This window comes from Prionailurus viverrinus, chromosome B1 (assembly GCF_022837055.1).
Source record: "Prionailurus viverrinus isolate Anna chromosome B1, UM_Priviv_1.0, whole genome shotgun sequence".
NCBI lineage: Eukaryota > Metazoa > Chordata > Mammalia > Carnivora > Felidae > Prionailurus > Prionailurus viverrinus.
Genome location: NC_062564.1, coordinates 74,765,173 through 74,789,274, shown reverse-complemented (window position 1 = coordinate 74,789,274; position 24,102 = coordinate 74,765,173). Strand labels below are relative to the sequence as shown.

At 42.7% G+C, this 24,102-nt stretch overlaps 1 protein-coding gene across 3 annotated transcripts in view; it reads left to right on the top strand.

The window, feature by feature from the left end:
• Positions 1-24,102, top strand: part of FHDC1 (FH2 domain containing 1) — a 43,340-nt gene that overhangs the window by 8,746 nt on the left and 10,492 nt on the right. For all 3 annotated transcript variants that reach the window (XM_047857251.1, XM_047857252.1, XM_047857250.1), the window contains exons 3-10: positions 8,499-8,560; positions 9,219-9,321; positions 15,102-15,187; positions 15,275-15,375; positions 19,504-19,574; positions 19,675-19,782; positions 21,771-21,841; positions 23,913-24,030. In XM_047857251.1, the coding sequence (XP_047713207.1) occupies positions 8,499-8,560; positions 9,219-9,321; positions 15,102-15,187; positions 15,275-15,375; positions 19,504-19,574; positions 19,675-19,782; positions 21,771-21,841; positions 23,913-24,030 (720 nt within the window). The remainder of the gene's footprint in view (positions 1-8,498; positions 8,561-9,218; positions 9,322-15,101; positions 15,188-15,274; positions 15,376-19,503; positions 19,575-19,674; positions 19,783-21,770; positions 21,842-23,912; positions 24,031-24,102) is intronic.

Sequence of the window (24,102 nt, the reverse complement as noted above, 5' to 3'; positions counted from 1 at the left end):
ACTTGGGGGTCCTTGAACTTGGTGGTATGGTCCTCTGTTGAAATAGCCAAGAGTCGATTAATCATAAAATGTGGAAATGCTGGGATTGGAATTGAGTGTGTAAAGTAAATTTGACAGGAAGTCTTCAGGACTGTCCCTAGCGCCCTCCCCTGCTGAGCATAGACTTTCCCTGCTTCTTCCCTTTATGTGAAGCCCTTTTATTTCTTAGCGTATCCTTTCAGTATTGGAAAGAGCAAGAAGTCACTTCCTTAGTACCCTGGCCTTTGCCCCAGCGTCCAGCAGAGACTTCTTATTGTACAGTGGGGCATTTCTCACCATTGTTTCCTAGTGCTCTTTACTGAATGCCAGTGACTGTGAAGGAGAGAGTGGGTGGGCACATGTGGAAGTGGAGCACATGTCTCAGGATACCACCTCTAACAGACGGAAGGGGGTCTAGCTCACCAGGTTCCTGGGAAGGCACCTCCCAGGTTGGAATGGGTGGCATCCTTTATAAATTGGAGACCTTTATTTTGCCAAATGATGGTTTGAGGGGCTTCGAGGAACTTGCAGCTTTGTGTCTGCAAACTCAAGAGGGGTTAAGAACCACTTAGGGAGGGAAACAGCGGGGAATATGGCATCTTTTCTGAACTACAGCAGGAGCAGAAATGTCAATCTCTAGGCCGCATCTAAAATTCAGGAATAAAAAGTCTTTCCCCTCATCCCCCTCCACCCCCTCACCCTAGATGCATTTTTACGTTTTTTTTTTGCTTTCACTTAAAAAATAACTAAAATAGGGGCGCCTGGGTGGCGCAGTCGGTTAAGCGTCCGACTTCAGCCAGGTCACGATCTCGCGGTCCGGGAGTTCGAGCCCCGCGTCGGGCTCTGGGCTGATGGCTCAGAGCCTGGAGCCTGTTTCCGATTCTGTGTCTCCCTCTCTCTCTGCCCCTCCCCCGTTCATGCTCTGTCTCTCTCTGTCCCAAAAATAAATTTAAAAAAACGTTGAAAAAAAAGAATTTTAAAAATAACTAAAATTAAATAATGATTATTGTTAAAATTATTTTGAATTGTGATAAAATACATATTACATTTACCATCTTAACCATTTAAAAATTTTTTTTAGTGTTTTATTTATTTTTGAGAGAGAGAGAGAGAGTACAAGCAGGGGAGGGGCAGAGAGAGAGGCAGACACAGAATCCGAAGCAGGCTCCAGGCTCTGAGCTGTCAGCACAGAGCCCGACGCGGGTCTTGAACCCATGAACCGTGAGATGATGACCTGAGCTGAAGTCGGACGCTTAACCGACTGAGCCACCCAGGCGTCCCCATCTTAACCATTTTTAAATGGAATCATGTGGTATTTGTCTTTTGGTAACAGTTTACTTTGCATGATGTCCTTAAGGCTTCTCCATGTTCCAGTATATGTCAGAATTTTAAGGCTGAATGATATTCCATTGTACGTAGATACCACGTTTTGTTTATCTGGGCATCCATCGATGGCTATTTGGGTTGCTCCACCTTTTGGCTCTTGTGAATGTGCTGCTATGAACATGGGTGTGCAAGTATTTTTACTTTTAATACTTGTAGGTCCTAAGCTGAGAGTCGCGAGAAAGAAAAATTAAATCACCATGACTGTGTAGTCATAAGATGATATAACTCTCCAACTCTTTAGTACTCAGATAGGATAAGTAGTTAGGTAGAAGGATTTAAGTGTATCAGGTAATACTGTCATGTAACAGAGGGTTATCCAGAATTATTTTCAATTTTTCATGCTATCTCCAACATGGCTAGAAGTATATATACTTTTTAAAATTTTCAGTAAAAGACTACAGTACATGCTATTTTCTTCCCCCATTAGATTTTCTTCTAAAGAAATTACAACTCAGCAGAGTTATAGTTTCTACAAGGCCCGATAATAAGTCTTCCGATTTACTTGGTAGTAAGTGGAGCCCAGGGTTAAACGTAATAGTTGTCACCACCTGTCTGTGTGGAATGGACAATACCCTGAACAGCAGGCTTGGCAGAGGGACCCATCCTGAGCCTGGAAACATGGCATCCCAACCCGCCACTACACAGGCCATAATTCTGGAGGTTCAGACATGCCAGAGATCAGATAATGTCCCCTTGAAATATGTGAAATAACCTCCTACGGAAATGGCCTGCCATTATGTGGTTGACTGCTACTTCAAAGGGCGCATAAAGCATTACAAATAAGTTCCATTATACTCCAAAGAAAGAAGTTGCTAGAAGATAAGGAAGAGCTGGGTTCAGGAATGGCTGAATTTAGGAAGAACAACACTCAAAATAGTAAATGAAAACATTTAGTACGTGGAGGAGGAGGTTATGAAATATTGCTATCCTTATATCTCTGTTACCTATAAATTAACTTCAGGAAGCTACAAATGTTAGAGTAATAATTAAACTATAATAAAGTAATTAGAAATAACAAAAATATATTACTGGAGATAATAATAACAAGAGTCAGCTCAAGCTCCACCTTCTTTTTGGAGTTCACTGACCTCTTCCCTGAGGTGTTCCCTGTCCATCTGTTACTGTGGCTCCCCAGCCCCCTCAGAGTCTCACTCACACTGGTTAGTTGGGTCTGTACCTGCCTCCCTCTAGAATATGAAATGCTCTTAAGGGAAGGGACCGTCTTGGCCAAGTGGTATCTTCCAAAGGAAATTAAAGGTAACTGAGCTGGCAGAACTGAACCAAGGATGCAAAGGGAGTGGAGTATTTGTCCATATGATACATCAGAATTGGGACTGACAAAGAAAACACAAGATGAATGAAGCCCGAGGATGTAATACAGTGACTACAGTTGATAACATTGTGTCGTATAACTGAAATTTGCTAAGAGAGTGGAACTTAAATGCCTTTCTCCAAAGAAGAGAAAAAAGAGATAAATATGGGAGGTGATAGATGGGGGAGTCCTTCTACCATGTTTACATATATCATTATAAGCATGATGCACACTTTAAATATCTTACAATTTTATTTGTCAAGTATACGTCAATAAAGTGAAATAAAAAAAAGAAGATACAAATGTTGGAACACAATATGATGTCTGTAGTAATATTTACATTAAAAAAATTTTTTTATGTTTATTTTTAAGAGAGAGAGAGGGAGGGAGGGAGGGAGGGAGGGACAGAGAAAGGGGGAGACACAGAATCCGAAGCAGGCTCCAGGCTCTGAGCTGTCAGCACAGAGCCCGATGCAGGGCTTGAACTCATGAACCGTGAGATCATGAGTTGAGCTGAAGTCGGACGCTTAACCTGACCAATTCACCCAGGTGCCCCTGAATTAATCTTTACAATTAACATTAATTAATAATACTATGTAAGAAATAACTGAAATCACTTACTAGAAAAAGAGAAAGAGGAAGAGAGGATGGAAGGAAGATTGCTTCTTCTAAGTTTCTGAGAAGAAATATCTTATTCTCTCACACTCGTTCAGGTTATCAGTTATTTCTCAATTTTTGTTATGATCCCAGTAAGTTCTAGAATTCTGGGACATGCTCAATCCAGAACTACAGAACTAGATGAGTATTTGAAATACATTTGAAAGAAGAAGAAGAAAAAAAAAAAACACCTAGGTTTTTATATTTTTCCCCAAACCTGGGCTGGAAAAGTACACATAAAAAACCTCAGAAACCAAAAGCTACATCTGTAGAGGATACAGGAAGATTTTTAAAATTTTGCTTTTCAGAATTTGACATGGCATTGAAATAAACACCATTTAGTGGTACTTAAAGTAGTCAAGGAAGCCCTCTTGGACATATTGAAACAAAAGTGGCTTAAAAATTTCTTCTTCCACCTTGAAGATACTATGTTAAGTGAAATAAACCATTCACAAAAGGACAAATGCTGTATGATTCTACTTAATGTAAAGTACCCAGAATGGTCCAATTTATAGAGACAGCAAGTAGAAAGGTGGTTGCCAGAGGCTGAAGGAAGGAGGAAATGGGGAGTTACGATTTAATGGGTACAGAGTTGCAATTTTGCAAGATGGGAAGAGTTCTGTGGATGTGGTGGTGATGGGTGCACAACAGCGTGAAGGCAGTTGATGATACTGACCGTTTAAAAATGGTTAAGATGGGGGCCTCCAGGCTGGTTCATTCAGTAGAGACTGCAACTCTTAATCTCGGGGTTGTGAGTTTTAGCCCCATGTTGGGTATAGAGATTACTTGAAAAAAAAAATGGTTAAGATGGTAAATGTTACGTGTATTTTACCACAACTAAAAACGAAAAGCTATTTCTTCTCTTTAAAGAACAGGGGAGGCAGATTTTGTAGTGGTTGGTAGTAGATAAAAGTACAAGAATTGTAGAGGGGTAGGGGGCACCTTGATTAAGCATCCTGACACTTGATTTGGCCTCAGGTCATGATCTCACGGTTCGTGAGTTCGAGCCCCATGTTGGGCTCTGCCCGGACAGCACTGAGCCTGCTTGGGATTCTCTTTGTCTCCGTCTGTCTTTGCCCCTCCCCTGTGCATGGGATCTCTCTCTCTCTCTCTCTCTCTCTCTCTCTCTCTCTCTCTCTCTCCCCCTCTCTCTCTCTCTCTGTCTCTCCCTCTAAATAAACAAAACAAGAATTGTGGGAGGAGGTAGGAGCACTTATCTGGAGGTTTGCACGAGAGAGGAGCGGTACAGCCAATCACACTCTTTACTGAGTGCTGCATGCAGTCTCAGTGCCTCAGGGTGGCGGAGCCCCCCGGGCCACCCTGGCAGTCTGTGGGGAGCCTGTTCCCCTAGCAGGGCCACTTCACATCCTGGTGGGAAGTCCTCCCATCCAGGGGTGGCACGAGGTGAGCCCCTTGTTCACCAGGGCTGGCTTAACTCTTGAGTGCGCCTTTCATGGGAAAGCCCCTGAGCTCTACAGTACGCTGGCTGCACCTGCTAAGACAGGCCCTGACTTCTGTCCGGGTCCTGCCTCCGTGTCCTGCAGTGTTCAGAAAAGTAGATTACCTTCAACTGGAACTGGTAGGCAGGGAGGGAATCCTTGTTCCTGAGGCTGTCTGTCTCAGCCTGTGCAGCCAGCAAGTCCACTGCTCTGGATGCTTCCAAAACACCACCCAGTCCCACACGCATGGGGTTCCTGAATTGCCCAGCTCTGAGGCGGCAAGCCTTTGGGAAGTAAGATAAGCTAATTTACAGGTGAAATGATAACCTGCTTTAAAGCACTTTAAAGCACTTTAACAGACACTTTTATAACACTCCTTTAGAAGGATCGGATATGATAACCTGTGAGAGAGAGCCAGATTGTGCACTAGGCAAATCTGAGGATGCCAGGAGAGAATGGGACTGTCCCTGGAAGGCAGCCAGTTGTCTCATTTTCCTGTCATGTTCCCTGGAAGGTGCTCTGTGATGGCCAGCCTAGGTTTTTCTTAGGACTGTTGCTGAATTGTCTTAAATTAGCGACCAGTTTCAGAAGGTTTGCCTCAAGCGGTGGAGACAGTCGCTGCCCCAGGCTGTGGCTGCTCTGTGTCAAGTATGACAGCAGCTCCTGGAGGCTGTGTCAGCTGTGAGAACACGATTTCTCTCCATCATCCCACACAGACAGCTCTGGAGTCTCCAGGGAACCTGGCCAGGCCCTGTGGATGGCTTTCTATAGATCTGCCCCCATTCCTGGAGGAACATCCCAATGTGGATACCCGCCCGAGGCTGTGGGGGAACATTGCCACTTCTCTAATATTCCTGTATCCTCAGCAGTGTTAAAACTCACAGGAACTAGAGAGAAAAGGAACCAGAGAGACCCAGGCTAGCATTTCAGTTCTCGTGTTGCTTTGGGGAAAGTATAAAAAATGACATCTCTGAGGCTCGGTTTCCTTATTTGTCAGATAGGAACAATAAGAGTAATTTCTCTGTCACTTCCTGCAGCGGTAGCTGTGAATCCGTCAAGGGCACAGAGCATCAGAGGGTTAAGGGTGGAGATTGGAGTTGGGGGCAAGAAGTGTGTGCTGAGGAAGTTCTTTGGAAATGTCTGTCACTGTATCAGTATACGTGTTCTTACTTGTGGCTTTTTAATTTATGAATTATAATAATCTTACTGAATTTAGATTCCTCTGTCTGGTGTGGGCTTTCCTCATTAAAGGGTGTTAAGTTTGACAGGTTTTATTCTCTCCCTCTCTTCCCCCCTCTTCTCCCCTACCTTCACACCGAACTTGAACTGTAGTCCTTGGGTAGGAGTCCCATAAGGAGCCTGTCCTGATTGCTTGGGAGTTTATTTTATGGCTGGCAGGTGATTGCGTGAACATAAAGTAAACCCCTAGGATAGTAAATAATGTGATTGTTTAAGATTAGTCTTCAAAAGGAGGCAGCCATACTCTTGTAAAAATTTAACCTTATAGCCAGGAAGTGCCATTAAATTGGGTTAACAGTTCTTGCTGCTGCTTATAAACTTAGAAGCAGGCCCAGAGACCAGGAATTTAATCTGAAACCTGATTCTCTTTTGTTCACAATGAATCACATACATTTGGAAAGGAAGAGAATTATAACAACATTCCTGTTTTAGCTAGTCTCCCTTTACCAAAAACCAGATGAAAAAAATTGCAGCAGTTTTAAGGCTATCTTGCCTCCACGCCTCTTGTATATTTGCTGCCAGAGAAAGAAAAACTTCTGTTTATAATAACAACATCCACCCCACTGTCCAAAAAAGGTTCTGTCTAATTTCTAGTCTGATAAAACCCTGCCCAATTATTGATTTTGGACAGCTAAAACCTATTGCAGCCAAAATCTGGGTTTTGACAGTACATTAGAATAGCACCGCATTTCATTAACTCAAAGACGCCATACATTGTAAGATACCTCCTGATTTCAGAGATGTTAACATGCATCTTAGACTTGGTGAAAGACAGCACAAGAATTTTCCTTGATAAATTTTGAGTAAATAAAATTTAGAAGACTTTCTTACCTCCTCCTGAAAGGGCTATTGGACATATACATTCTTTTTCAATGAAAAGAAATTTTTCTTTTTGAAAAAAAATTAATTTTATTACATTTCTGAAAATAACAGTATTGGTCCTTCTATATCCCTAAATCAGGGTTGGGACTCTGCAATATCTTCAGTTATTTTTTACTTTCTTAGTTTAAATTTCATATGATCTTGCTATGCTAAGACACCTGTTTTTCAAATTTGGGCTTTTATTATTTTTTTTCTTTCTTTTTTATTTCTTTCTTTTTTTTTTTAATATAATTTATTGTCGGGGCGCCTGGGTGGCGCAGTCGGTTAAGCGTCCGACTTCAGCCAGGTCACGATCTCGCGGTCCGTGAGTTCGAGCCCCGCGTCAGGCTCTGGGCTGATGGCTCAGAGCCTGGAGCCTGTTTCTGATTCTGTGTCTCCCTCTCTCTCTGCCCCTCCCCCGTTCATGCTCTGTCTCTCTCTGTCCCAAAAAAAATAAATAAACGTTGGAAAAAAAAAATTTAAAAAATATATATATAATTGATTGATATAATCAAGTTAGCTAACATACAATGTATACAGTGTGCTCTTGTCAAATTTGGGCTTTTAAATGCAGGCTGTTATTCTAAGAGGAAATTGCTAAATTAAACAAATTTTAATACACATTATTCATTAAAAGTCATGTAAGAGGGGCACCTGGGTGGTTTAGTCGATTGAGCATCTGAATTCAGCTCAGATCATGATATCACTGCTTGTGGGTTCGAGCCCCGTGTTGGGCTCTGGGCTGACAGCTCGGAGCCCGGAGCCTGCTTCATATTCTGTATCTCCCTTTCTCTCTCCCCATCTCTCTCTCTCTCTCTCTCTCTCTCTCTCTCTCTCTCTCAAAAATAAGTAAACATTTTAAAACCTTAAAAAAAGTTATATAAGATTAAAATAGATATGTACAGGGTGCCTGGGGTGGCTCAGTTGGTTGGGCGACCAACTTCAGCTCAGGTCATGATCTCATGGTCTTTGGGTTGGAGCCCCACGTCAGGCTCTGTGCTGACAGCTCAGAGCCTGGAGCCTGCTTCAGATTCTGTCTCCCTCTCTCTCTTCTCCCCACCTTGTGTTCTATCAAAAATAAATAAACATTAAAAAAATTAAAAATAAAATAGGTATGGGGCGCCTGGGTGGCGCAGTCAGTTAAGCGTCCGACTTCAGCCAGGTCACGATCTCGCGGTCTGTGAGTTCGAGCCCCGCGTCGGGCTCTGGGCTGATGGCTCAGAGCCTGGAGCCTGTTTCCAATTCTGTGTCTCCCTCTGTCTCTGCCCCTCCCCCGTTCGTGCTCTGTCTCTCTCTGTCCCAAAAATAAATAAACGTTGAAAAAAAAAATTTAAAAAAAATAATAAAATAGGTATGTATAGTTATTATAGTCAAGGAAATATATCATTGCAGAAAATTTGGAGAGATGATAATATTTTAATGTTTGCAAAACTGCATTAGGTATATCGATTAATCACCAGATTTACATATTGGAAGTTATTCTCTTATAAATTAGTGTCGTATTTTGATAGGTTTTAATTCTCTCCTTTCCTCCAACTCTTTTTATTTGTACTTTACTAGTCTTACGTGTGTCTATTTTTTTCCAGATTACTATCTTGGATGCAAAACGGAGCATGAACATTGGGATATTTCTTAAGCAATTTAAGAAGTAAGGTTTTTGCACATATTTGCAACTTTAGTCTCATCCACACTGTCAGCATCAGTCTGGGTGTGGCCGAGCTGAAATTCAGCTTCTAATAAAAGCAAAAGTCATTCCTCATACTTGTATATCCTTGTTAGATACGCGGTGTGATGAGTACCCAAGTGTCTGTCATTCTCTGCTGTTTTCCTGCATGAAAACAGAACCTAGTGGCTTGAAGTACAGGGAGAGTTGCCTAGGGGTGTCTGTTCAAGCCTGTCATGTCAGGGAATTTATAAATTCATCTGTAGTGTTGCCCCTCGAGTGGAAGTTGGACTGGTGAGTCAACAGTGGTTAAATGCCAGTGTTCTAAAGTGGAGGGAGAGGAAAGGCTCGCCAGGTTTCCATGTGACCAAAGGGGATTGCTTTTTTTCACCCAGAGAAGACCCCCAGTGGTTGCTGCCTTTCTGGGATGCCCAAGGATAGGCTTCTGGGTGAAGAGCGTGTCAACATCCCTGCTTTCCCTGGCAGTGGGGCTCTTGTTATCACTGACACAGCATGTCCCTCAGACTGGGAAGAAGGCGGGATGGTAGGAGGGTGGAGGTGATTTGTTTTAATTTCCACTGGCTTGTGTTTCTTTGGCACTTCAGCAAATGTGAAATGGAATCTGATTAATTGTCTTTTCAAGGTCTCCTCAGTCCATCGTAGAAGATATTCATCAAGGAAAGAGTGAACATTATGGATCAGAGACGCTGCGAGAATTTCTTAAGCTTTTGCCAGAGTCAGAGGAGGTAAGGAATTTGGCACATGAATTTTAGATGTTAGGAGTGATGATAAAACATTAACATTTTTCAGAGTGTCAAAACTCACATGGGAAGGGGACTCTGCTACTCAGAGCCAGAGTTTTCTCACCTAAAAGTAAAAAGTCACCTAAGAGAGGGAGTGTAAGTTGTGGAGTTAGGGAATCTAGGTTTAAACTGGAGCTGTACCCTTGCAAGTTTCCTAACTGCAGTGAACTCAGTTTCCACACCTATGCAGAGAGGATGATGGTGCTTGCCTCGCTGGATTGTCAGGATGCTGAAAGCCTAGCTATGCGCTGGATGTGGTACTCGGCACGTGGGACCTGAATATGAACTTTGGTTTCCTTTTCCATCTTCCAGTGATGGTTTTTGCCTAGGCTGTACCCAGGTTATTTTATAAATACATACACTTTTTAAACAAAAAAGTAAAACAAAACCGCTTTGGGATGGATATGCTCTAAAATTTTGGAGAGGTAGGTAAACTGTTAATAAATGTCTAATTGACTAAAAGGTGAATGAAAATTGCTGTGATAGCAATATGGTACTACAATATAAAGTTATTGATCTTTTTTTTGGACTGAATTAACTGAACTGTTGAATGGTTAGGAGCTTGATAGAAAAAAACAGTTTATAACATTGTCATGTTGCCGATTATTTTGGAAGAAGGGGACCCTGAAAAACTTCAGTAAGAAATCACATGAATACATGTGCTTGTAAACATTTGAATAATACAGAATCTTAAAGTAAAAAGTGTAAGTTATCCTTTCTACACATACCACTGCTTCCTCCTCCCGCATCCCTCTCTTCTTCCCAGACATAATTTATGGAATTCGACTTTAGTGCCATTGATAACAAGAGAAGTATATATCTGTGCTTTTTCTTTTATATCGATCAGTGATAAACTCACAATGCCAACTTGAGGGTCTTACGAGGTAACTGGATATTCTAGGTGTATTTGGTAACCTGAACCTCTCTTTCTATGTCAGGTTTTCTGTTTGCAAATTAAGTGTAATTTATCTAAGCTAAGTTAATTAACAGCACTTATTAATGTTAGTGGAGGGTCTTAAAGTCCTGAAGGGAAGGTACATTAAATCATAATTTACCCTGGATCTTATCTGCTAAACAGTCCTTAGTCTTTTTCTTTTTCTTTTTCTTTTTCTTTTTTTTTTTTTTTTTTTTTTTTTTTTTTTTTAATTTTTTTTTTCAACGTTTATTTATTTTTGGGACAGAGAGAGACAGAGCTTGAACGGGGGAGGGGCAGAGAGAGAGGGAGACACAGAATCGGAAACAGGCTCCAGGCTCTGAGCCATCAGCCCAGAGCCCGACGCGGGGCTCGAACTCCCGGACCGCGAGATCGTGACCTGGCTGAAGTCGGACGCTTAACCGACTGCGCCACCCAGGCGCCCCTTCTTTTTTTTTTTAATGTAAAGAATGAGAGTCCCAAAAACCTTTAATGAGGATGGATAGGATTTAGTTAATTTGAATTTTAAAAGGATTGCGTTGGTCTCAAAATCTTACTCCTGCTTGGGCTTTTTTCATGGCTCCTCCTTAGGGCTGTTCTGGTTCCCACTCCTAACTGACCTCATCGTTTATTTAAGTGAGGATCAGATTTGATAGTACATGTGAATATGCTCTAAAAAGCTCTGAGTTTCTAACTAAATGGAGGTTAGGCATGGGGGAGACTGCCAGCTTTGTGCCATGAAGAGCTGGCAGATTAAGTACAGTTTTCTTAATGTCTTCATTTCTAATTTTAAATTCAGAGGTGATTAGAGAATGCAAAGGCTGTGGAAGACTCTGGGATTTTTCAGAGAAGCAGCATAGCTGTCAAACCTCTCGTGTTTAAAAGAACCCTGCTTTTTGAGTTGTGTGTGGGATATAATTCAAATGTGTGGTGGGGGGGATGTTAAGGGCTAGATGACTAAAACCCACCCAGGCGCTGCCCTGAGTCCTGAGGCTTTCACTCACCCCCAGACAATTAGCTGACCCCGGAGACAGTGTCCTGCTGGGATGAAACACCGCCCTGGGATCCCGACAGGCGTTCCAGCCACTGAGCCAGGCTGCAGCTGCTTCTCCCTCCTCTGCAGGGTCGTCCTCAGTCTGAATATCCGACAAGCTTGGTCACACTCTTTCTTGTTTACATTACTGACTCTTGGCTTCAGTTCACCACACCCTCCACACTCAACTGGGAGCTTCCTTCAGCAGGAACACCCTGACAGTCCCCCGGGGCATCTTGGCGCCCCTCCCTAACCCACTCTGGGGCTGTGCACTGGCCTGGCCAGGGGAGTCTTGGGGAAAGCCGAAGCCACCTCATGACCAGTGCCCCCTGCAAGGCCTTGTTGTGAGTGCTGCATGGCCTCTGGCACCACCCGGACCAGGGCCGACCCCAGAGTCTTGGTGGAGGGTGGAGGATGGGGATGAGGCCAAGAGGGAGTCAGTGCCAAGTGAGAGAGGTTTAGGAATGTGGCAGAAATATGTTAATAAATGCACAAGTGTCTGCGTAACTGCATGTTGCTAAGTCTGTGGTGTAACGTTCTGTGCTCGTTTTTTGCACAAGAAGGGACTAAACATTTATTGAGTGTCCCCATGTTCCAGGCACTGGGCAGGGCAAAATCCAGTCGAGCGAGATAATGTACTCAAGTGCGTACGTAGCCCAGTGCCTCGCACATAGAAAGTCACTAAACCATAGCTGGGATTATTCAGTGTGTCTCTTTCATTTAATTCTCCTGGCAACATTGTAAGATACTCCTCATTTTACAGAGGGGAAACTGAGGCTCACACAAGTTAGCCAGAGCCCATCTAGTGGCACATAGTTGATAAGCCGTTGAGGAAGGTGGATTTGCGCGTGATTTGAGCCCACAACAGTTCCTTCTGCTGCGCTCCACTGCCTCCCTTTGAGGAAGGAAGGGCAAAGGTTCTCAAGACCCCGCCTTGCACCGCACCGGCTTCCCAGCCTTTTCATCGCCCCTACTTTCACAGAGGACCAGCGTGAGTGTCACTTGAATGATACCGTAATCTTATCAGCATGTTGAAAATACGAGCGGAAACAGCCCTTTTCTGTCCCGTATTCTCAGCTGACAAGCCAGCAGAAGGTTAATTTGTTTTCAGGATCTCTCTGCCCTTCACCACAAATCTTTTATCTGGCGTTGTTTGTTCATCTCGCCTTAAACTCGTAGTTGAAACTTGCAGAGGAAGAGGGTAGACCCAGAAATAAAAGCAGTGGGAGTGGGTTCTTTGTCCTGAAAAGTATTCCTGTGCCCAGAGAGGGGACAGGGAAGAGGCTTGTGTAGGAGCAGGAGGACGGTGGAAGGGAGCCCTGACCCAGCCTGCAAGCCCTTCCCTGTGTCCGGGCTGGTGCCCCATCCCTGCATCACTGTCAAGGATAAAGGGCGGGAAGGTGGTAGAGATTTTCTGTTCTCTCTGGCATCAGGTTGGTTGCGTCCTTTGCATTTTCATCACTTCATCCCTACCTTCTTTGCTGACTCTGCCCCTGGGAGGGGAATGACAGGGGGGAAGCCCCAAGGTCTTCTGTTGGGTGAGTTTGTTGGTGGGAAATCTTGCTATTTCAAGGCCATGTGAGTGGAATTAGATGGGATGAAGGAGGTCTGCCCTTTGGAATGTGTGAGTCTTAAGGAGCATGCTGTTTGCTATTAGGACAGAAACCGGGCACAGCCAGGTCATAATGAGAGTCACTTGGCTCAGCCAACAAAATTATGCCTAACAATGTTTGATAAATGCTGTTTGATGATGACGAGAATGCACAATAATTATAGGGTTTGTTCACCTCTCTTTTACCTCCCTACCACTGCGAAGGTACGATAATCCCTCTTAATGAACATAAGGCTCATTTTGAAATGGAACTAAGAACTGTATACATGGCACTTAAATTCAGGACTATCTTTCCATCACCATTCTCTTGAAATCCATAAACATTTTTTTAGCTCTTTATACAAGTGAAGGAGATTAATCATTGTTCAGTTAGAGTTGAGCACATGTTTAATAGAAATATCTACCAAGTTGATTTAGCATGACCTATTCCTATGTTTTAGACAGAAAATTGTGCTGTTTTCAGAAGCTTTGCACATGCTGCGTAGATGGTCTTACAAAAGGTACAACCTCAATCTGCCCCTGCCCATATATAGTGAACCGCCAAACTCTAGTTCACAAGGGATCAGGATTCATCCTGTGGCTTTCTCAGTTCAGCCAGGCACTGGTTTGGGTTTAGCTAAACCAGAAATTCCGTCTGCCCTTAAACTGAGTATGGCTAAAAATGGTAAATTCACTTTGGGGCCCTAAAGGTAGGGGAAATAATGCAGTTTGATAAATGGCTATTTTCTGCCCGTTGGGGAAAAAAAACCAAAAACCAAAAAACCGCAGTCTTAACCACCAGTGAGTCTGCACTATTACGTTTTGAATTTTCAGGTAGTTGATGTAGCTACTTCAGCTTGTGGATCTTCGCAGATTTTCCCTCCCCTGTGTTTTGGAATTGTCGTTTCCTGTTTTCCAAGAGACAGAGACATCATGTTATTTTTATGGGACCCCCCCCCCCCATAACCCAGGGGATGGAAGAGAGTAGCAAGCTTTATAAAGAGTCCTGAAAGATGGTAGGTGTTTATTGGCAACAGTTAGCTGCAGAGATAGGCCGTCTACTTAAAAGTAGCCCCAAGGTTCTACTTACCGTAAAGTATTTTTGTTGGAAGATGCTATACTACTACAGGGGACGTAAAAGAGTTTCTTCCACTGAGTGGGTCCCGTTTTCTATGGGAGGAAGGCATTGACTTGCTCTGATGCAGTTTGAGAACTCTCTCTTTGCTTCCATCCCCACCTGCTAGCTGTTTGGCTATGTTCCCATGTCAGAACTCTTTTGTTTTTCTTTGCTATGGTTGAAGGAATAACTTTTAGTTGAGTTTAATGTTTTACAAGAGTAATGCATGTTCATTGTAGACGTGAGAAAATAAAAATGAGCAGCAGAAGAAAACAATAGTCGCCTTAATCCTATCACCTGTGTAAGTGGCCCTTTTTAGTCTTTTGCCTGTGTATAAGGTGTGTACATGGAGGGTGGGGGGGCATAGTGGACGCTTTTTAAAAAATTTAAAGAAATGGGATCTGACTGTATATATTGTTTTATTACTTGATTTTTTTCATAGGGGGAAGTCTTGACCTTGACCTCAGCTGCTTAAGCCATTTTCCTTTTTACCTTCCTTCTGGAGAGCCAGCGTGTAGTAGCCTCAGCACACAGTATCCCCTTCCTATAAAGTTATTCTTGTGGAGGGGGACTTGGGCCACAGCAAGATCGGTTAGCACTTACCCAGTCAGAATATTTTATATCCAGAATACCCAAAACATTAAGATTTTTTCATTAAGAACTTAGAGGACCATGTTATAATGATAACCCAGTCTTTCCTGTCTTCTCCCAGTGATCTCCCTTCCAGATTATAACTTTACAGAAAATTTTCATCCTTAGATCTGACCCTTTAGTTACCTCCCTGAGGATTCCTGTGGCTCCGGTTCTGTGGTTTGATTGGGATTGTTTATACCCACAAACGTGACACAACTCTTCTCTTTCTGATTTGTTTGGTTTATCTTCTTTCAAAAAACAACATAGTAGATGTGGTGATTTCCTTTTCTGTCTTTTCTTGGGCCTACATTTTTGATTTGAATTGAGCACTGAAGTCTCATTTTCTGAAAGGAATTTTAAGATGAAATTTAAAATAATGTTACCTTTTAATCATAAGTTATTTTTTTGTCTGCCTTCTTTTCCATTTGTCTTTTAGATAAAGAAATTAAAAACATTTAGTGGAGATGTGTCCAAGCTGTCGCTGGCAGATTCCTTTCTGCACTACTTGATTCAGGTGCCAAAGTAAGGATAATCCCTCACTCTTCTTTTCAGAGTAAGGTTTTAAAATTAATGACATAAGATTCTACAGTCTTACTTTTTATTTTTCAGCTATTCACTTCGGATTGAAGCCATGGTGCTAAAGAAGGAATTTTTACCTTCTTGTTCTTCTCTATACACAGACATAACAATTCTAAGAACTGCTACAAAAGGTAAGTGAATACGTGATGCTTCGTGTAATTTGTTTTTACTAATTTTGGTAGCAGCGTATTTTATTTTAATACTTATTCTTTTCTTACTCGTTTTTGCGAGACCGAGGAGGACAGAGTGCAAGTGGGGGAGGGGCAGAGATAGAGGGAGACAGAATCGGAAACAGGCTCCAGGCTCTGAGCTGCCAGCACAGAGTCCAATGCAGGGCTTGAACTCACGAACCGTGAGATCATGACCTGAGCTGAAGTCGGATGCTTAACCTATTGAGCCACCCAGGCACCCCAAATATTTATTCTTTTTAGTAAGCATTCTTCTCTTAATTTTTACAAATTCATTTTCTTTTTTAATTCCAGTGTGCTTAATGTACAGTATTATCTTAGTTTCAGGTGTGCAATGTAGTGTTCAACAATTCTATACATCACTCGGTGTTCATCATGACAAGTGCACTCCGTAATCCCTATCACCTCTTCCTCCCATCCCCCCACCTACCTCCCCTCTGGTAAACACCAGTTTGTTCTCTATAATTAAGTCTGTTTTCTTGTTTGTCTCTTTTTCTCTGTTTTTGTTTCTTCCATTCCACATACGAGTGAAATCATGTGGTATTTGTCTTTCTCTGACTTATTTCACTTAGCATTATATCCTCTAGATCCATGCATATTGTTGCCAGTGACAAGATTTCATTCTTTTTTATAGTTGACTAATGTTCCATTGTATATATGTATATACACTATGTTTTCTTTATCCATTCATCAGTCAGTGGACACTTGGGTTGCTTGCATATCTTGGCTATGGTAAATAATGCTGCTATAAACATAGGGGTGCATGTATCCCTTTGAATTAGTGTTTTCATATATTTGGGGTAAATACCCAGTAGTGGAATTACCAGATCATATGGTAATTCTATTTTTGAGTTTTTGAGGAACCTCGTACTGTTTCCCACAGTGGCTGCACCAGCTTGGTATTAGCTTTTTTTTTTTTTTTAAATAATTCTTAAAAATTTTGTTTTTAATGTTTATTTCTTTTTGGGAGACAGAGTGCAAGCGGGGTGGGGCGGAGAGGGGAGGCAGAGAGAGAGGGAGTCACAGAATCTGAAGCAGGCTCCAGGCTCTGAGCTGTCAGCACAGAGACTGACACAGGGCTCAAACCCATGAAGTGCGGGATCGTGACCTGAGTGGAAGTCGGACGCTTAACCAACTGACCCACCCAGGAGCCCCGGTATAAGCTTATTTTTAAAAACTATTCAATTGATGGGGCGCCTGGGTGGCTCAGTTGGTTAAGCGACCGACTTCAGCTCAGGTCATGATCTCACGGTCCGTGAGTTCGAGCCCCGCGTCAGGCTCTGGGCTGATGGCTCGAAGCCTAGAGCCTGTTTCCGATTCTGTGTCTCCCTCTCTCTCTGCCCCTCCCCCGTTCGTGCTCTGTCTCTCTCTGTCCCAAAAATAAATAAACGTTGAAAAAAAAAAAAAAATTTAAAAACTATTCAATTGCTGGGGCGCCTGGGTGGCTCAGTCGGTTAAGCGTCTGACTTCAGCTCAGGTCACGATCTCACGGTCCGTGAGTTCGAGCCCCGCGTCGGGCTCTGGGCTGATGGCTCAGAGCCTGGAGCCTGCTTCCGATTCTGTGTCTCCCTCTCTCTCTGCCCCTCCCCCGTTCATGCTCTGTCTCTCTCTGTCTCAAAAATAAATAAAACGGTAAAAAATAAATAAATAAAAATTAAAAAAAAATAAATAAAAACTATTCAATTGAAATTAGAAGTGCAAGCGCCTAGATCTGCTACACTCCAAAAAGGGAAATGAGATATTACCTGGGATGACAATTAAGGTTTATTTCCATTTACTTTCCTCCCTAAGTGATTAATTGATTAATTAGTCAATTAATTAGCCAATTAATCCATCAGTGAGCATATTATCCTCCTGTAGAAGAAGGTTTCTTTCATCCCAAGCTTCAGAGTAAGCCTTGCTGCTTGCAGCTTGCTCCTGTTCCTCTCCCAGGTCAGCTCTCTGTGACTACGCAGTGTGTAGTGTCTGCATGTGGGTGCTGGCTCCTGCTCAAAGCCTGGGCGCCTAGGCCAGCTGCATTTTTCCTCCCACCCTCCGGCCCCTGGTGTCCAGGACCTGCTTTGCCGGAAGCATACCTCCTGGCCTCCTGACTCCTCCTGGGCATCTCCAGCATGACTCTTCTGCAGGTTCCTGATAGTTCTGCCCCCTGTTTCCTCTCCCACCTGCTTCCCCTCAATACTCTAACACCTGGTGGGCTATTTACATTTGAGAGCAGCCGATGGGTTATGTCTGTTTCTTTGAATAGCTTGCTTACGCAGCTTGGATAGACTCCTGAGAGTTGCTCTGCTGTCTCACTCCACAGTGATGAGGTTTGGCCTTCTGGCATTTCTGGCGCTGAGCAGGCAGGCCTCGCATGTGTGTGGGCACTCCTCATCTCCAAGGCGGAATCCCTGATGCTCCCTACCCCTCACATGTTCCAGGGTTTTCAGGGCCAGCCTGATTTCCTCTTGGTTGTTTTCTAGATTTCTAGTTATCAGTTTAGAGTAGAACTGTTGATTCCTATTTGATTTTTCTGTTTAGTTGCTCTGGTCTGTGTTGAGATAAAATGTTTCTCTTCAGTCCATCGTATTCATTTTAGAGAGGAGGCTAAGAATTAAGGACGATTTTTCTTCTTTCAGTAGAGAGGCCTTTTAGAATTTTTTCCTGGAGGCGCCTGGGGTAGCTCAGTCAGTTAAGCATCCAACTCGGTGCAGGTCATGATCTTTGCCGTTCGTGGGTTTGAGCCCTGCTTTGGACTCTGTGCTGACAGATCAGAGCCTGGAGCACATATCATACTCTGTGTTTCCCTCTCTCTTTGCCCCTCCCCCACTTGCACTCTGCCTCTCTCTCTCTCTCCTTCAAAAATAAATAAACATTAAAAAAAAAATTTTTTTTAATCTTTTCCTGTACACCAAGGCTATCGCAGCAATGTTGGAAGAGTTGTTCTTCCTCTTCAAATCGAGTTGGAGGAATAGTTTTCATAATGAGCAAGGCAAATTTGTGGGCACGGTGGAAACGTTTCTTATCTGGTTAACCTTGAAATACTGGCCTTCTTAGATAACATAATACAGGCAATGGTCCAAATGTAAGTTTTTGTAAATAATACCACACTTATTGGAGAACATGAACTTAAAAAAATCATAGGTGACATTTTATTTTCTATATATCGTGTAATTTTAATAAGCTTTTTTTTAGCTTCTTAAATACATTAACAATTTTTAATACTGTTTATTTGCACAGATGTGTGTACAAAAGCCTCTGTGTTTGTTAAAGAACTAATTTAAATGGGCACTTGAGTGGCTCAGTCGGTCAAGTGTCTGACTTTGGCCCAGGTCATGATCTCATGGTTCAAGGGTTCGAGCCCTACACTGGGCTCTGTGCTGACACCTTGAAGCCCATTTCAGATTTTCTGCCCCCTCTCTCTGCCCCTCCCCTGCTCACTTTCCCCCCCTCTCTCTAAAATGAACATTAAAAAAATAAATAAATAAAAATAAAGAGCTAATTTAAAAACATATTACAGTGAGAAGCTCCTTTTTAACCTTTAAGCCAATCCAAATGAAATGTATAGTTTTGAATAAAATAAACAGATTCTCTGGCTGCTTGGCCCCTGAGGGTTAGTGCTTTGCAAGTTATTTACATGCCATCCCAACCTGTTTATTTTTTATCTCCTTGTAGCTCCTCGACTAAGCAGAATGTTGCTCTCTGTTTGCAGGTTCTATAAATGTAGTCTCAAAGGCTAATGGATATAAAGGGAAAAAATAAACAATTGCTGAGAAAAAGGTTATTCCTGTAACAGTATGCTGCTTTTCATAAGGCCTTTGCATTTTCCACTACTTGAAACTTTTCATTATGGAAGTATTTTGTGAAACTTAACTATCATACCTATTCGATTCCCAGGTAAACACCAGGACATGGATTACCGGCAGCAAATGGTGCATTAGATCTACCACAGCATGTGCTGCTTTATTTGTTTCCTCCAGTTTTTGCATGCAGTGTAGGGTCAGAGTTTGCTTCAGATTCTCCTGAACTTGGATGTGGTCGCTGTCGTGTGCATTTAAGCTGAAGGGACTGTGGTGTGTTCTTTTTTGACAGAGCTGATGCTGTGTGAGGAGCTACATTCAATATTACACTTGGTGCTGCAGGCGGGGAACATCATGAATGCAGTAAGTAAAATTCAAAAGCATTAAAATGTTGCGTTTCTCACTTTATTTGTCTGTGCAGAGGTATATGTATATATTTTTTCTTTTGATTTGTCTTCTTTAGGGAGGGTATGCTGGCAATGCAGTAGGATTTAAACTGTCTTCTTTGCTCAAATTGGCAGACACAAAAGCAAACAAGCCTGGGATGAATCTTCTGCACTTTGTTGCACAGGTATGTGGAAATGGTGACTTCAGAGAGAGAATGAGTGTGAATCGTCCCCGGAGGTGGGGAGGTTTTTCCCAGGTGTAAGGGGGCATCACACGGAAATAGGAAAGGGTGTGGTGGGTTCTAAGAAGGTTCTGTTTGCAGAAGCACTCTGCAGATTCCTGAGCTGAACTGTGCCTAGGGTTGTAGGACAGTAGGAAAGAGGAGGGGGTGGGGGAGGCAGGGGACAGGGTTGGCAAAAGCTGATCATGAAGGCTTCACATCCTAAATGCTGGGGAATTTGGATTCATGCTGTAGCGTTTTGGAGCCAACAGAAGTTCATGCACGGCATAATGGCATGAGCAGGTTGGCTTTGTTTTTAGGAAAATAAGGCAATATGGAGAATGGGCTGCAGTGGAGAGAGAACTAGAAATAGGGCACCTCTTGGCAGAAGTTGGCTCTGATCGCTTGGCAAGAGCTGAGAATCAGAGTCCTAGCCACGCGGATGGAGAGCAGAGGCCTGGGTGTGAGACATTCCCACTGTTGGGTTGACTAGATTTGTAAGTGTAGAGTGAAGGGGTCAGAGCAATGAAAAAGATCACCTCCACCGGTGTCCCTCTGTGAACTATAGGTTAGCTCTCCTTGCCACGAGCACAGGGTTTGGTATCTTCCCCTTGTCCATCACCTCCATTTCTGACTGGGTCTTTGTGATACCGAAACAACCAATTACAAAGTGGAAAGTCAGCCAAAGACAGTTGCCTCTTTGTTGTTAAATTATCTCAAATTACGAATTACATCGATTTGTTTTTCCTTCACTGGATCACCTTTGTTGTTTTGACAGCAATCACACAGATGTAGGTTTAAGCTGGGGAGGAAGCTGGGCTTGTTTCTAGTGTGAGCTTCAGAACAGGATGGAATTAGGATTTTGACTTGTCCTCTATTAGCTGTACTTCCTCAGACAAGTTACTGAAACATTAAGACCTTCAATTTCTCCATCTAATCATGGGGCTAGTGATACTGCAAAACAGGTAACCAACAGGGTTGAAGGGGATCATTCCATAAAGTGCCAGACTCGCATTTGGCACAGAGTAAGCGCTCCGTAAATAATACACACAATTATTATGACATTCTTCAGAAGACAAAGGACATGTTGAACTCAGGGCTAATTTAAAAGTTAATTTTCACGGCATTAAAACCAGAAAATGTCTTCCTTACCCTGTGTGCCTTGAAGGTAGCCTTCTGGCAGTTCTTTTATTTATTTATTTAAAAGGTTTTTGTTGTTGTTTTGGTTTTGGTTTTTTGAGAGAAAAGCATGTGAGTGGGGGGAGGGGCAAAGAGAGGGAGAGAATTCCAAGCAGGCTCTGTGCTGTCAGCTCAGAGCCCAGCACGAACTGTAAGATCCTGACCTAGGCCAAAATGAAGAGTCAGACGCTTAACCAAATGAGCCACCCGGTGCTCCCCTGGCAGTCCTTTTAGATCCACGTATCCAGGTGCTCTCTGTAACTTGGTCCCTACCCATGTGGGGATGTTTCCGGAGTTGGTGATTGCTTCCTTCATACCTACCTTCCTTGTATCCTCTGAACAGATGAAGAATGCAAATACCTCCATGGCTTGTGCACCTTCTGATTAAAGTCATTTTGCAAACTGGTTTAACAGCTGAAGGTATCTTGGTCATATACAGGCACACTCATAGGTATGGGTGATATTTAAGCAGGATTTATTGGATTCTCTTAGAAACAATGGGCCCTGCTAAGCTACCACCCACTTCCATTGACTCTGCATGCACATGAATTGTATTTCACGTCAGGATCGGTTGCTCTGGGAAGTTACATATATCTTGAGAGTAGGGGAGTTCTGGTAAATCTTGTTAAGAATATCAGAGTTCATGTTTCAGTGAATTGCTTTGAATATACCAAGCATAAAAACAAGAACTTTAAGGTTCCTTTAAGCCTTGGGAAAATTGTTTCCTTCCAGTTTTATACATACAGTGAGAGAAAATTCTGTTTTTATTCTAGGAAGCCCAAAAGAAAGATGCCATTCTTCTAAACTTTTCTGAAAAATTGCATCACGTTCAGGAGGCTGCTAGGTAAGCAAGGAAGACTGAAAGTGAATTGTAAGATTCACATTTTTTGAAGCTATTTTTTAATGAAAACTGGTGAAGGTATTATAACTTTAAAAAGTTTTGTCTTGTTGAATTTTCAGAACTTCCTTTTATTTGCTTACAGAGGTGTGTGTGCATCTTTGGAAATTGGGGGTTTTGAAAACTTAATCTTTTATTTTTAAGCTAAAAACCCCATTTCAGTCTTTCCTAATGAATATCATCAGTGTAAAAACAGTATGGATTGAGAACTTCAAATCCCTCCACACCCAACAGGTAGAGCTCAAACAACACAGCCTATTACCTCGGGTGTTGGCATATATCAGTCAAACGTCCAGGGCCGTTTCCCTGTAGAATCTAACATGGTACATTGATTTTCTATTGCATTAGAAGAAGTTGGAACCATACCAAGGGTTGTGAAAGGATTGTATTTAAATTCGTCACTCAACAGAGAAAGTAGCTACCGAACATAAAGCTGTGTTTACATCACTTTAATTTGCTTCTTATCCCAGTGTAAATGTGTGCTTTAATGTAGCTATAATCTGTGTATAAGTACTATGTTGAGTTCCGTGTTTTTATTTTTTATAAGTTTATTTATTTTGAGAGAGAGCACGGGAGGGGTGGAGAGAGGGGGAGAGAGGGAATCCCAGGCAGGCTCCGCATTGTCATGTCAGTGCAGAGCCTGATGTGGGGCTCGAACTCATGAACTGTGAGATCACAACCTGACCCAAAATCAAGAGTCGGACCCTCAGCCAGCTGAGCCACCCAGGATCCCCAGAGTTCCGTGTTTTTAAATTTACAGCACATATGTATGTATCCAGTGGTAAATGTTCAATAACCAGCTTTCCCAGAAAGAAGCCCTAATTTGTAGCACCTGCTGATTTCCATAGTGTAAATACTGCTACGGTGGCAGATTTCAAGCTACCCGTGTGGCCTTACTGAGGGAGGAGCTGGGAGGGGATGCCAACACCCACAGTGGCCTCTTGCAAGCTGGCTCCGGCACCCTTCGTGTTACCTGCTTGTTATCTGTGTGACTGTTTCTAGTTAGGGGAGCCATGAACCATATGCATAAATACACAAGCCGCAGCTTTTCAAGCTAAGCCCTGTCATTGGCCAGTGGCTCAGTATTATTAACTGTGAACATCTAACCACAGATTACATGTCTTTCCCAAAGGGAAATTTTTGGTCCAAAGTTGTGAATAGTTCATAGTTCATGTTTATAGATTTTCAGATTATTCCCCCAAAGAACGAGCATCTTAAAAGATCTAAACTGTTTCGGTTTTGAATTTCTGAAAGAAACTTGTGTGAGAATATTTTTTCCTCTGACTAGTATGGAAATGTTACTAAGAGGTGTACATACAAATAATCATTACATTTTTGTTCTGACATTTCTGGTTAGATGGGAAAGTTTAGCTAGATGCTGTCTTAGAAAAAAACCTAGTCAGTAAAGTTTGTGTCTTTGAAATAGAAGATGAGGTATCCTGGTGAAGTACAGACAGATCATAAATGGATGCTGACGACCAGTGAAGGTGGAAAATGTGATTGCGCGACGAAAAGTTAGAATTTGCGATAGAAGCAGGAAAGCATTCTAGTTTATGAATTTGCTAAGTGAATTGCACTGGGTTTTAGGTATCACCTATTCGCTTTACCTGGTGACAGAAATATCACTCAGTGCACTACCAATCTTGATGTGACGTATGTAACAAAGGCCTTGTGATCAGTTCTGTCATTTCTTTGCAGAATTGTTAGCTGCATGGTTAGTTCTCTCTGAAATACCGAGTGCTTACTCTGGCTGTCTGTGGCCGCATGAAGTCTGCTTAGTATCTCCTTATTGCCCTTAATGTCTACACTGCCTTGCTTTCCGTGAGTTAGAGCTTTTGCATTGGTTCCAGAGGAAAGTCTAAGTATCCGAGTCTACGTACAGGGTTGGTAAATGTCATCGCGGTAATTCTGCCCTTCTGTTTCTAGGTTTGACCAACGGCTAGTCTCGTTTGACGTGCCTGCGTGACACATGGCTTCCCTGTGCCAACTGCCCACTCTCTCCCCTTTCTTCTTTCAGATTATCTTTGGATAACACGGAGGCAGAACTGCGCTCGCTCTTTATCAGGACGAGATCTCTGAGGGAAAACATTCAGCGGGATGGTGAACTTTGTCAGCAGGTGGAAGATTTCCTTCAGGTTTGTGGGTGATTTGAGTCCGTCTCTCGTTTTGGCTCCAGGCACCCGGCAGGGCTGGTTAAATCTGCACGC